The 13,470-nt window shown below is 36.6% G+C and overlaps 1 protein-coding gene across 6 annotated transcripts in view; it reads left to right on the top strand.

Moving 5' to 3' along the window:
- TERF1 (telomeric repeat binding factor 1) overlaps positions 1-13,470 on the top strand; it is a 35,105-nt gene that overhangs the window by 8,652 nt on the left and 12,983 nt on the right. For 2 of the 6 annotated variants that reach the window (XM_082719861.1, XM_082719865.1), the window contains exons 3-7: positions 1,618-1,739; positions 3,238-3,324; positions 7,193-7,342; positions 8,236-8,342; positions 11,995-12,051. In XM_082719861.1, coding sequence (XP_082575987.1) covers positions 1,618-1,739; positions 3,238-3,324; positions 7,193-7,342; positions 8,236-8,342; positions 11,995-12,051 — 523 coding nt within the window. Of the gene's footprint in view, positions 1-1,617; positions 1,740-3,237; positions 3,328-7,192; positions 7,343-8,235; positions 8,343-11,994; positions 12,052-13,470 lie in introns of all 6 variants that reach the window. The other 4 variants (XM_082719860.1, XM_082719864.1, XM_082719863.1 and 1 more) reach the window with 3 other exon arrangements.

Here is a 13,470-nt window from a genome sequence, read left to right as displayed (position 1 = left end):
CTGGAAATGTAGTTCATCTGGTTCTCTTTGCTTCCATCACTATCCCATGTCTTTTAGCAATATGATTTTGCAACTTACTTCACTTTTTTCTAGTTGTAACAAGAGTGTTGGCCTACTGTAATATCCTATATTCTGCTAGAAGGTGAAAGGCTACTCTAAAATTTTTGAAGTTAAGATCTAACATAGGTACATTTTTTTCTGTATCTCACATTTATAAGAAGGCAGCAGATTAATGAGATGGGTTAGATAATGTCAGTCAAGAAAGACTTAATAGGAAATATAAATACTGAAATGAGTTTTTAAAAGAAAAACAAATGTGCAGTGAAGATGGATTAGGCCGTCTGCCCTTCCATTTCACGCTTTCCAGCACATAGTCTAACCTTACCAAACATCTTGTTATTCCTGAAACATACCTTTTTTATGATATAGAGTAAGTGGTTTTTAAGAGTTCTGGTTTCTGCTTTCTGCTACTCGCTAGCTGAGTGACCGAAGTCTCAGGTTCTACTTTATAAGACAGGATTGGTAATGTTATAAACCCTTCTAAAGAAATTGTTTGAATAAAAGAGATACTGCATGTTAAGCACTTAGCATAGAGCCTAACAGGTTAATAGTACCTTAGTATGTGTTGACTATGAGTGTGAATATCTTTTTTTTTTTTTTTCAAGATTTTATTTATTTGACAGACAGAGATCACAAGTAGGCAGAGAGGCAGGTAGAGAGGAGGAAGCAGGCTCCATGCTGAGCAGAGAGCCTGATGCGGGGCTTGATCCTAGGACTCTGGGATCATGACCTGAGCCAAAAGCAGAGGCTTTAACCTACTGAGCCACCCAGGCGTCCAGAATGTGAATATCTTTTGTCATCTTCTTCCTTATGTTCTACCGCTGCCTTTCTGAAATATTCTTCCCACCCTTCTCCTCTTCACTTAGTTATCTCCTGTTTATACTCAGTGTCCCAGTTTGGATGGTTTCTCTTTCATAAAGGATTCTTTTGTTAGTATCCTTTCATAGAGCTGGTCTCCTTGGAAAACATAGATGCATGGGCTCTACCCTGTACTAATAAAATCAGTCTCTAAAGGGTGGGTCGAGGCATCTGCATTTTTATAAAAGCTCCTCAGGTGATTTTGAGGTATAGGTAGGTTTGAGAAGCACTGGCATAACACGTAATTCTAGTAGAGTTCCAGTCAGATTGGTTTGTCTTTCTTCATAGCTAGCATGTAAGTTTCATAAGGTCAGGAACTGTTTCTTCTTCCTGGTCAGATCCTAAGTATCTGGTATAAGGCCTGGAATATAAAGAGACTTTCTTTGTATATGAATTATATGTTAATGTTTAAAATGTTGGATAAACAATTAGAAGATAACAGGAAATTGTTTCTACAAAGTAGGAGTTGTTGAAACTGCTAACATTTAAATTTCATGCTCCTTCCAGTTTTTCAAAGGAAAAAAAAAGGAAATTAACTTGAAAAGTTAGATCACTTGCCTAAACTATTGTATACAGGAATAGTACCTGGCACATAGTATATACTCAGTAAATATTTAAAGAACTGAAATCATAAAAAAATGATAAAATAAGGTTCTGCTTAGCTTCCTAAATTATTTATTTTTGTTCTGGTTTTAAAAGATGCACAGTTTGAAACTGATGAACGAATTACACCCTTGGAATCAGCCCTGATGATTTGGGCTTCAATTGAAAAAGAACATGACAAACTTCATGAAGAAATAGAGAATTTAGTTAAAATTCAGGTATGTGTGTTATATTATTATTACTATTTTGCATATAACATCAAAAGAAATTAAGAGCCACTTAACAGAAGTTGAGCAGTAAACCCAAAGTAAAATTTAATATAATAATTCTCTTCAGAAATTTGACCTTTGGTTTATAATCTTCATGCAGGCTCTAAGAACTGGGACTTAATGTTTGCTACCTAAGTATATATTTGCCCCCATATGAGAAAATACATCACATTGATTTAAAGATCACAAAGCAACTTTCAAAAACAAATGGCTTGTGCTCTCACAGTTTCTATTCAAGGTTACAAATATTAAAAAAAAAAAAATTTAAAAAGAAATTCAATGGATTTTTGTAAATAGGAGAATGTAAAACTTTAGGTATGTAGAGGGAATTTTAGAAGTCACCTACTTACTCTTTAATAGGGTAAGTCACCTTACTCTATTAAAGAGTAAGAAGCTAAAACAGTTATTCAAAGATACAGTAGCAGGGAAAATATGTTTTGCTAGCAGCCAAAGCAAATACTAAGGATTGTTCTAATTAAATATATTTGTCCTCATTTTTAGAAAATTATTTTATGGTGGGGTAGGAGAAAAAAATCTGAATGATCTCTCACTTTCCCCCAAATTAATTATTGTTAGTTTGGTGACTGCCAACGAGAATTAAAACCAGAAGAGAATGGCAGAAATAGGACTACTACTTCTAAGAATTTCAGCCTGGGACAAAGAAATGTGTTATATTATCTCAGTTTTGGGGGGTTCCAGAGAAGAAGGCCATCATTTTATACTAGTTTAACATTGAGTGGGTTACCATAGCAAACATGTAATACATTGCATACGATTTGTCAGGTACTGTTCTAGGCACTATTCACGTAGAAATCCAGTCCTTATGGCAACCCTAAGAATAGGTACTAGTATCTCCACCATTTTACATACAAAGAAACAGAGGCACACGAGGTTAAATAGCTTGCCAGAGCTACCCAGATGATATTGGAAATTCCCTGTTTTATTATATACATTATCAGAAAGGCCAGATTATCAAATGCTCATTCAGAAGCATCTGGCTTCTGTTTCTGTTAGAAATTTTCCAGGGATTCTAACTAGCTAATTTTATGTATCCTAATCATCATGAATACCAGCTACCTCCTCTTTCATTTCCCTTTTGCCCAAGTTAATATTTAGGTGGGTCCTAAATGTATATAATGTAGCTCCTAATTTATTTATTAATGTCTGCCTTTAATTGGCCTAAATTCGAAAGAGCTAGAAATCTGTGCATTTATCAGTAAATAGGCAAGGGGCCAGTGAAACATTTTTTACATCTTTTTCAAACCACAGTTATTTCATCTTTGTAAAGATATTTCCTGTCATGTATCAGAAAGTAAGTAAAGTAGTAGATAAGTAACTACTTTAAGTAACATAGTTTAGACTTAACAGGATTTATATCGATATTAAACAATAGTTATACATTTAAATAAAGCAATCTAAGGTTTGTATTTGTCATCTTGTCTTTTAGGCTATAGCTGTTTGTATGGAAAATGGCAATTTTAAAGAAGCAGAAGAAGTCTTTGAAAGAATATTTGATGACCCGAATTCTTATGAGGTAGTTGTTTATAATAGAATCAGAATTTTAGAATTGCTTATATGGAGTGAGGTAAATGAAAGAACACTGGAGAAAGAAAGTGATGCTTTATCTTTTAAACAGTATAGAACAGTGCTGTCCAATAGAAATATAATTGCAAGTCACACATGTGTTAGTAGCCACATTAAAAAAGTTAAACTAGGGGCACCTGGGTGGCTCAGTGGGTTAAGCCTCTGCCTTCGGCTCAGGTCATGGTCTCAGGGTCCTGGGATCGAGCCCCGCATCGGGCTCTCTGCTCAGTGGGGAGCCTGCTTCCTCCTCTCTCTCTCTCTCTCTGCCTCTCTGCCTACTTGTGATCTCTGTCTGTCAAATAAATAAATCTTTAAAAAAAAAAAAGTTAAACTAGTGAAACGGATTTTAATATTTCATTTAGCCCAATATATCCAGAAACATCATTTTTAACATTTAATTAACATAAAAATATATTGATGGGTTATTTTATACTCTTTTTTTGTAGTGGGTCTTTGAAATCTGGTGTGTATTTTTTACCTATGTCTAAATTCAGGTCTCACATTTCAGGGGCTCAGTAAATACCTGTGGCTAATGGCTACCATATTGGGCAGCACAGGTACAGAAAAAAAGCTGCTATTTTTTTTTTTTAAGATTTTATTTATTTATTTGAGACAGAGAGAAAGAGAGCACCTACATGGGCAGGTGGGAGGGGCAGAAGCAGGCTCCCCGCTGGTCTGGGAGTCTGGTGGCCCTGGGGTCATGACCTGGGCTAAAGGCAGCCAGTTAACCTACTGGGCTACCCAGGCACCCACAGAAAAAAAAGAAAAAAACAACAGTATAGCTCGTTTTTCTAGAGGGTTCTTACGTGATCATTAGTAGTTTATGTATTTATGTGTAATGTTAAGATCAATTGAACTTAGTTCTTTAAAGATTAAAAATAAAATGTTAGAATAAATTGAGCTTATTTTTACTTAAAGAAATAAAAAATAGTTTTATACATTTTTAGTGAAGTTTATTGAACAGTAGCATACTATTAATAGCATATCTGTACTATAAGTGTATAAAAAGATGTGTTTTTGCAAAAGAAACATGCTTTTGTAATGACCCCCTAGATCAGGAAAAAGAACATTGCCCACACCCTCCTGTCAATGTCCCTCCCATCTTTTCAAGGATAGCCATTATCCTGACTTGCAACATCCAAAATTAGTTCTACTTGTTTCCATATTTTATGTAATGTAATCATTTAGCAAGGGTTTTTTTTTGTTGTTGTTGTTTTAGATTTTATTTATTTATGTGACAGAGACAGTGAGAGAGGGAACACATGGAGGGGGAGAGGGAGAAGCAGACTCCCTCTGAGCAGGGAGCCCAGTGCAGGGCTCGATCCCAAGACGCTGGGATCATGACCTGAGCCGAAGGCAGACACTTAATTACTGAGCCATCCAGGTGCCTCCATATAGCAAGTTTATATAAGATTGATCCATGGTGTTGCTTGTAACAATAGTTGACTTGGTCTCATTGTTCCATTATTAGAATATGCAACTTAGGGACGCCTGGGTGGCTCAGTGGGTTAAAACCTTTGCCTTCAGCTCAGGTCATGATTCCAGGGTCCTAGGATCGAGCCCCACATCGGGCTGTCTGCTTAGCAGGGAGCCTGCCTCCCCCCGCTCTCTGCCTGCCTCTCTGCCTACTTGTAATCTCTGTCTGTCAAATAAATAAATAAAATCTTTAAAAAAAAATTAAAAAGAATACTACTGTTGAGAAACATTTGATTTACTTCCTGTTTGGGGCTGTTACCTTCTTTTACACATCTTTTTTTTTTTTTTTTTTTTTTAATATTTTATTTATTTATTTGACAGTGAGAGATCACAAGTAGGCAGAGAGAGAGGAAGGGAAGCAGGCTACCTGCTGAGCAGAAAGCCCGATGCGGGGCTCGATCCCAGGATCCCAAGATCACGACCTGAACCGAAGGCAGCGGCTTAACCCACTGAGCCACCCAGGCGCCCCTTTTACACATCTTTTGTAGAACAAATAATACGTGTTTCTGTTGGATATATACTTATAGAATTGATGGGTTGTGGGATATACATATACTTGGTTTTAGTAGATTCTGCCAAACAGTTTTCCAAAGTGGTTGTGTTATATCCATTCGCTCAGTAGTGTGGAAGAGTTCCACTTGCTTTACAGACCTGCTCTGTAGTTTTCCTTGTAGTCATTCTGGCAAATATGTAGTAGCATCACATTGGGTTTTGGTTTCTCTTCCTTTGAACAGTGAAGTTGAGCACCTTTGAGCGTGCTTGTATAGAGTTGGGGGTGATCACCTTAATCTGTTGAGGTTACTGAACAGAGTCAAGAGTAGGTTGAAGTTTTATTAAGGCTCCATTTATTTCTAATTTGCTTTTGTTTCTAAGGTATAAACCTCCACAGAGATTCCACCTGAAAGCTTGATGTGTTTATTGGGTTCCATGCCCCTACATTTTTTGCCTTAACATGTGAGGTTACTGAAAAACCCCACTCTGTACAGCACAGGAAAAAAAAAAAAAGCTTACAGCCAATAAGCGTAAAAGGAAATGCTTAACCTCACTAGCATGAGTAATCAGGGCAATCCCACGTAATATGTTGAAATAGTATTTCAGGGCAATCCCACGTAATATGTTGAAATAGTATTAACTAAACCTCTGGCCGGCAATGATTAAAATACCTTAGAATACTAACAGTTGGCTCAAGGAGTGGAGAAATGGTAAGGCTGCCATACCTTCTCAGTTCTGTAAATTAGCTCATAAACTTGAGAGCATTTTAGCAAAATCTGAGTATACATTCCAGCAATTCTACTTCTAGATAAGTCCCTAGAGTAATTTTTTTTTTACTGCACATTTTTAAAAGCCATGAAAAATTTTTTTTAAAGATTTATTTTAGAGAGAAAGCACGTAGCAGGGGAAAGACATAGGGAGAAGGAGACTTTTAAGCAGACTCCCCATTGAGCATGGAGCCCAACTTGGGACTTATTCCCAGGACCCCGAGATCATGACTTGAGCTGAAATCAAGAGTTGGTCACTCAGCTAACTGAGCCACCCAGGCACCCCTAAAAGCCATGAAGTTTTATAAAAAACAAACAAACAAACAAACAGGTCCCACTAAGACAGTTGGTCTGGAGTAGAAACTAAGAAGTAGAATTTTTTGAAGGTCCGGTAGCTTTTACTGTGCAAAACCAGTCTTGAAAGAACTAATGTCCAAGAGAAGCTTGTACTGTGCACAAGAAGACCTATAGAAAAATGTTTAACAGTATAGCAGTAATAGAAAATAGCTTTTAAATGCTTTCAAAAGGCTGGAAGAATGGATGAATAAATGCTATTTTTGATAAGTGGAATGTTGTAATGAGAGTGAAAGCTAGTCCTATAAAAATCAAATCAACATGGATAAATGTCACAGAGTTGAGCAAATATAGCAAGTTCCAGAAAAATACGCATATGCTAAATAGTACCATATATTTATGGTTACCTTCATTCTTAGTGCAAGTGTAAAGGAATGTGTGGATATGGTAAATTCTAATTTAGGATAATGGCTACCTTGAGAGGAGAAGCTAGAGGTGTAATCATTATGGTAGAAAAAGAGGGCTTCAGTAGTACAGATGATGTTTTATTTCTCAAATTTGGCAATGGACTTTCAAGTTCATAATATATTTTTTAATCCTTCTGTATGTGTGAAATACAAAGTAGTTTAAGTAAGAAAAAAATGCATTGATGGGCCATTTAAAACAGAATTTTTAAAAATCTCATGTGTCTTTGAGTTTATAATGTGATTTTTTTGAATTAAATAAGATAGGATTTCTACCATCTTATTTGTGATTTACATGTTAATTTATTTTTCCTATTGTCTTTAGCCTTTAAAAAGGAAATTGCATAAGATAATCTCTCAGAGAGATACATTCCACTCAATTTTTCAGCACTTCAGCTACAACAACATGATGGAGAAAATTAAGAGTTATGTGAATTCTGTGATAAATGAAAAATCATCAGCCTTTCTTATGAAGGTATGCATATTTCAGAGAGACTCTAACAATAGAGTAAGGAGAGATTATTACAATAAAGGAGAATACTTGAAATAGAAATCCTTAAAAACTAATCAGAATTTTATTTAGTGATTTTTGTAGAATGACAGTGTTACAATTAGTGAATCTAAAGGGTTTATTGGTGATCTTTGTAGTATTTTTTAACTTTTTTGAAATAAGAGTTGGGGAAATTTTTCAAAATAAAAAGTTGAGGGGAGAATAGATCAAAGGAATTTTTAGCATGTTTTTAGAAAAAAGATTTAGACTGAAGAAGGACCTTTAGAAAGTTTTTTTTGTAACATTTTATCCTCAGTCTTGGCCTCAAAAAGTTTTAACTTCTGTTATAGGGGAGCACTGATTGAGTATAAATACCTGGAATTTTTATTTTTTAATTGTTATTTAATTTTTAAAAGAGTTTGTTTAGAGAGGCAGGGGAGAGAGAGAATCCCAAGCGCACTCTGTGCAGAGCATGGAGCCTAATGGAGGGCTCAGTCCCACGATGCTGAGATGATGACCTGAGCCTAAATCAGGAGGTATATGCTTAACAGACTGAGTCACCCCGCTGCCCCTATCTGGACTTTTTATTGATTTTTTTTTTTCCTAAGTAACCTTTTATCTTAAAATTGCCTACTGAGTGCCCCATGTATCAAACATGTACAAAGAAATCTTCTCTGTACGATTTATAAACCAAGCAGGTGACTAAAGCAGCTGCTGTTGATGACAGTTACTGGAGAAAACACAACACAGTCCCTTTCTTGACCGGTGACCAGATACTTTAGTTATGACTATCAAAGAATTAGAAGGCTTAATTTTAATGTTATTTGTTCAGAATGGTGTAATGGATTCCTTTCTCTTCAACAACTCCATTTTTTAAGGCAGCAGCAAAAGTAGTAGAAAGTAGAAGGGCAAGAACAACTCAAGATAAACCTAATGGTAACAGTGTTGAAGTGGAAACTGAAGCTAATTTGGATGTAGGAAAAAGGTTCGTAAATTCATTAATACATTTTTGTTTTCATGGATTCATGTTTATGTGAAAGTATTGCTAGTGAGCCATTTTTAACAAAAATAATTTTATTATAGAGGGTATGTTTTACTGATTAGTAACATTTGGATATTTGGAGTACTGTACAGTTACTTCATAATTTATACAAATTGTTATATGTACTAAGCAAAATAGTACAGTTTAAATAGTGTGAGTAATACCATTTACCATTCTTAGGCAACGTAGGATCTGGAACAGTGTTGAGGTTGGAAACTTGAATCCTCTGTGCCCCTTAGATCTCGGATCTCACATGCCGTTGTCAGTGCCTTACTATACTAAGGGTTATTCTAGTGTTTGTTTGTTTGTTTGTTTGTTTTTTAAGATTTTATTTATTTATTTGACACAGAGAGAGATACAAGTAGGCAGAGAGAGAGAGAGAGAGAGAGAGAGAGAAGGAAACAGGCTGAAGCAGAGATTCTGACTCGGGACTCGATCCCAGGACTCTGGGATCATGACCTGAGCCGAAGGCAGAGGCTTTAACCCACTGAGCCACCCAGGTGCTCAGTTCGTGGGGCACCTGGGTGGCTCAGGTAGTTAAGCCTCTGCCTTCAGCTCAGGTCATGATCTCTAGGTCCTGGGAACAGAGTCCCATGTAGGGCTCCTGGCTCAATGGGGAGTCTGCTTCTCCCTCTGCCTCTTCCCCTGCTTGTGCTCTCTCTCTGTCTCTCTGTTTCTCTCAAATGAACAAATAAAATCTTAAAAGAAAAAAGGATACTGTTCCTACATCTTCAGTAGTAGCCTAACCACTTCATCTGGTGCTCAATCGGGGAAATTATGATTTGCTTCAGTGCTGGAGGGAAATGGGCTGTGTCGGTCCTATACATAGTAGTTCCCCTTGTCTGTGGGGGGATGCATTCCAAGACCCCCCGTGGAGGCCTGAAACCACAAGAAGTACCAAACTCTATATATACTATATTTTTAACTATATATACATACCTGTGATAAAGTTTATTTATAAATTAGATACAGTAAGAGATTAACAACAACAATAGAACAGTATAATGTAGTAAAAGTTATGTGATTATGGTCTCTTCTCTCTCAGAACATCTGAGTTCTGAGACAGTGTGAGGATGTGAGCTGATAAAATGCCTACGTGATAAGATGAAGCAAGAAGAACAATGCAGGCATCATGACCTGGTCATCATGACATAGTGTTAGGCTGATGAGATCGTCAAGAGGAGAATCATCTTCCAGGTGCAGCTGGCCATGGGTAACAGAAACTGGAAAGCAAAACCACAGATAAGGGGGACTACTGTATTGAGAGACAAATTCAGTCTCTAAAATTATTTCTTTAGGGATTTTCAAATTTTTACGTTTTGTTTTGGCTTTAGAAGCTAACCTTATTGAAGAAGATAAATTCTACCACTATCAAGTTCTTTTCTGTTGAACCTGTGGTCCATTCCCTCCATTCTTCTACCCTTAACCCAAGGCCACATGTCAAATCCATGTCATCTCTGGATGGATGGATTTGGCAGTGGATGTAATATCACTCTTTTTTTTTCTTGGTCATGTGACTTGAGTGCTGCAGGCTCCTCATCTCAACTACTTTTTTAGAGGTGGGGATTGGGTTTCATGTTGGACGGACATGCATTGCTTGTACCTCAGGACTAAGCTTAGTCATTATTGTCTATCCTTGTCCCTACCTATCTGTGATCTGCTCCCTCACTGGTCTTCCCCCAAACCCAAACTCTATTAAGGTCTTACTGTTTTCTAAGATCCCTTTTAAGAAGTAGAGGTCATTTTTATTGGCTAAATTATTTCATTCTGTTTAGGAAATCAAAGTTAAGTAGTAATACCAAGACCAAGTACATTGTGGAGCCTAGCCTTCCAGTGCAATGTAATACTGCTTTAAAATCAAATTAAAGCTTGCTATGATTCATGCAGATAATGAACACATTTCCTATGTACTCTCATGTAGTACTGCTCGCTTATTTCAGATGCCTCTTACACAAGACGCAATTTAACGTGTAAACAGAACTGTTGATGTTCTCATCTCTCTCTGTATCCTGACTCTCCTCACACATCCAGTTAACTCCCCAAGTGTTGTAAATCCCATCTCCATGTTTCTTTAATATAGTTCTTCTTATTACTTGTATCCTAGGTTATTACTTAGCTTTGTACCATATAAATCCATTTTTGACATGACTTCTAGAATTAGTGTCCCATAAAAATAAACCTACTTAAGTCACTTTCCAACTTAATAATCTCTTTTGGCTTTCTTTTTCCTGCTAGATGAGTTAGAGTTTATTGGCATGGCAAGCCTTACAAGGCCCCTTTCTGTTTGTTTTTGTTTGTTTGTTTGTTTGTTTTTCATATACAACCTTATCCCTAAGCTTACCCTCTCCTGCCCACATACATGGTACTTTCTAGCAACACAGAATTTCATCCTGATCCTCAAGTATTAAAAGCTTTTTCATGCCTGTCTCTTGCTTCAATTTTGAATTCCCCTCTTTTTGTTGTCTCAAGGCAGCTCCTTACTTGCCTTTCAGGGCCTTGCTCAAAGATCCCCTATGTTTTACTGAGCTCTGATCAGTTGTCACTTCTGTGCTCCTACAGCATTGAGTCACGTTTCTATAAAAGGACTTCTCTTGGATGGTAACATACCTATTTATCTTTATGTATTTCTCACTAGACTGAGAATCTTTCAAAGTTTCTTAATTAGCTGTGTATCCTTGGTACTTAGTTCAAGTACCAAGTGTATATTAGAATTTGCAATGCACTGGACCCAGAGAATAAAATTAGAGACAAAATGAAGATCAAGAACCAAGCAAATCTCAAGACCACTCTGGAGCAAATAGAATCAGGACAAGTAAAGCATCAGATTCACCAGTATCAGGACAAAAATCAGCAGGACACAGGCGAACAAGGGTAGAATCAGAAATGTGATTGTAAAATCAGACAATAGGAAAGATGAAACCTTCATATTATCAATGGTAAATGAAATAAAAACTTTGATAAAGCTTATAAACTATTTTGAGGCAATAAGAATTATAGACAGGAAACAGGAACTGAGGCAGACATTACATAATTTGTTGTTAAAATGTATAGACTTAAATGCTAAAGAAGTTGAGATGAAAGCCTCAAGGAGGGGTGAGTATTGTGCAGGCCCTTGAAGGATAGTTACGATTTTTACAGTTGGACGAAGAGGAAATGTCATTTTAGGATAGAAGAATAGTTTCAGTGAAGGCACAAAGGTGTAAATGTTATGCTGTGTTTGTGGAAGCTAAGTTTAACTTGGGGCGGGACTTGTTAAAAAGTTCAGTTGGAGGCTGGTGGGGAGGGCAAGAAATTAAATTTAAATCCATGGAAATAAAGAGACATGGGAGAGTTTTTGAAAGAGTGACATGAATGCCTGGTTACAACATTAACTCTGCTTAACTTTACGTTTGTGAAAGCTTGATTTAATATCTGGTAAGTACATCTGGGCAAAATTATCCATGTTGTAATGGACTCTGTATGTCCTGATGTTACCAGGGTTTCTTTCCAAAGATACTTTGTATAAATTGAAATATGACTGGATTATGTAGTAAGTATTGACCTTGTGAAAAGTTTCTTTTGTTTACATTCTTACATATTTTTTCTTTTTTTAAAGTGTTAGTGACAAACAGTCTGCAACTGACTTCTCAGGGAGTACAGTGTCCTTGTTGAGGTGAAGTAAATGGACATTTTTCTTTTCTTGTCTTTAAGATTTTTGATTGAAGTACTTCCTGCAGACCTAGATTGTTTTATAATAACTGTCATGTTGATGGTGTAATTTAGAGAATGCTGTAGGTGCCTGCTTTTCTCAACAGATATTCAAGACCTTCATGTGTCTTGAAATTCTAAACTATGGAGACCTGCCTCTGGGATCCTGAGTTGTTACACATTGTTTCCACAAGGCCATTATTGGCATACATGTATAGGGAATGCTTGAACTTAAAGCAGATGTTTAACAAACTCCTACTGTGTCCTAGAAACAAGGTTATGTTGCCAGGGGTTTGGGGGCAGTTACATTTCTGATGTATATCTCAAATTCTAATTTTATGAAATTACTTGAAACACTGTGTTTAATCTACTAGAAATTTTGTGACAGACAATATAACATGGCTCAGAGAACAAAAGGTCTACATCAATGATTTTAGAGATAGAGCAGTTAGGATGCTGAATAGGAACCATAGTGGGAGGTTTTGATTTAGTGTGTGTTGTGGGGAGTCATTCGATATGAGGAATTGAGAGGTCAGGATTATATATGGGATATCCACAAGAACATGGAAATAACATGATAAAACCATCACTTGAGTGTAGAAAAAGATCCATGAATGATGAAAAGTGTTTGCAAGGGTCTGAATAACTCTGAAGTATGGTAGATGATGGTACACATTAGTAGAATGAATCCACAAGGGCTAAGATTTCTTATGGAGGCAGGATCCTGAAAGTGGCATTTGTTAGGAAATGGAAAGTATAGACACCCACCTCTGGGACCCTGTGTTCAAAGAAGGTAGAGGCCGGTCTACTTGAGCCAGCCACAGAGAAATATTCTCTGTAAAGGAAATTTTAGGCAAAGCAAAGAGGTAGGAGAACTGGTGAAGAGTTTGAGAATGGCGTTCCAAAGAGCACAGTAGAAAGTTTTGGGAGGAAGGGAACGGATTAGTAGGTTTCATGCATGGGTACTTAGGTAATGATACAGATTTTAGGTGGTGACAAAATCATTTCCTAAGTTTAGGTGAACTAATTTTTTCATCTAAACTGGCTCCTTTATAAAATTGGAATAATACCAACTTTGCAGGGTTGTCAAAATTTTGCCACACAGTTTCCAAATAACCTTCATTTCAAAAACACTCCTTTTGGAAGCTGTGAAGATAAGTGATACCTATCATTATGTGTAAAGGAATTTTAGAATTTAGGAGAGAATGAAAGTTAATAGCTGATAGTCTGAGGATTTTTTTTTTTTCTTCACCTATCTAATTAGAAGGCCAAATGAATCTCGATTTCTAAGTAGCTGAGATGGAGAAAATAAGTGATGGGAGGAGAGGGAAACCAGACAACAGAAGTTTTAAGAGGCCAAAAGTTAAGATGGAGCACTCAGAGC

This window comes from Mustela nivalis (genome assembly GCF_964662115.1).
Source record: "Mustela nivalis genome assembly, chromosome: 2".
Classification (NCBI taxonomy): Eukaryota; Metazoa; Chordata; class Mammalia; order Carnivora; family Mustelidae; genus Mustela; species Mustela nivalis.
Note: the sequence above shows the minus strand (reverse complement) of the source record. Positions and strands in the feature narration are given on the sequence as shown.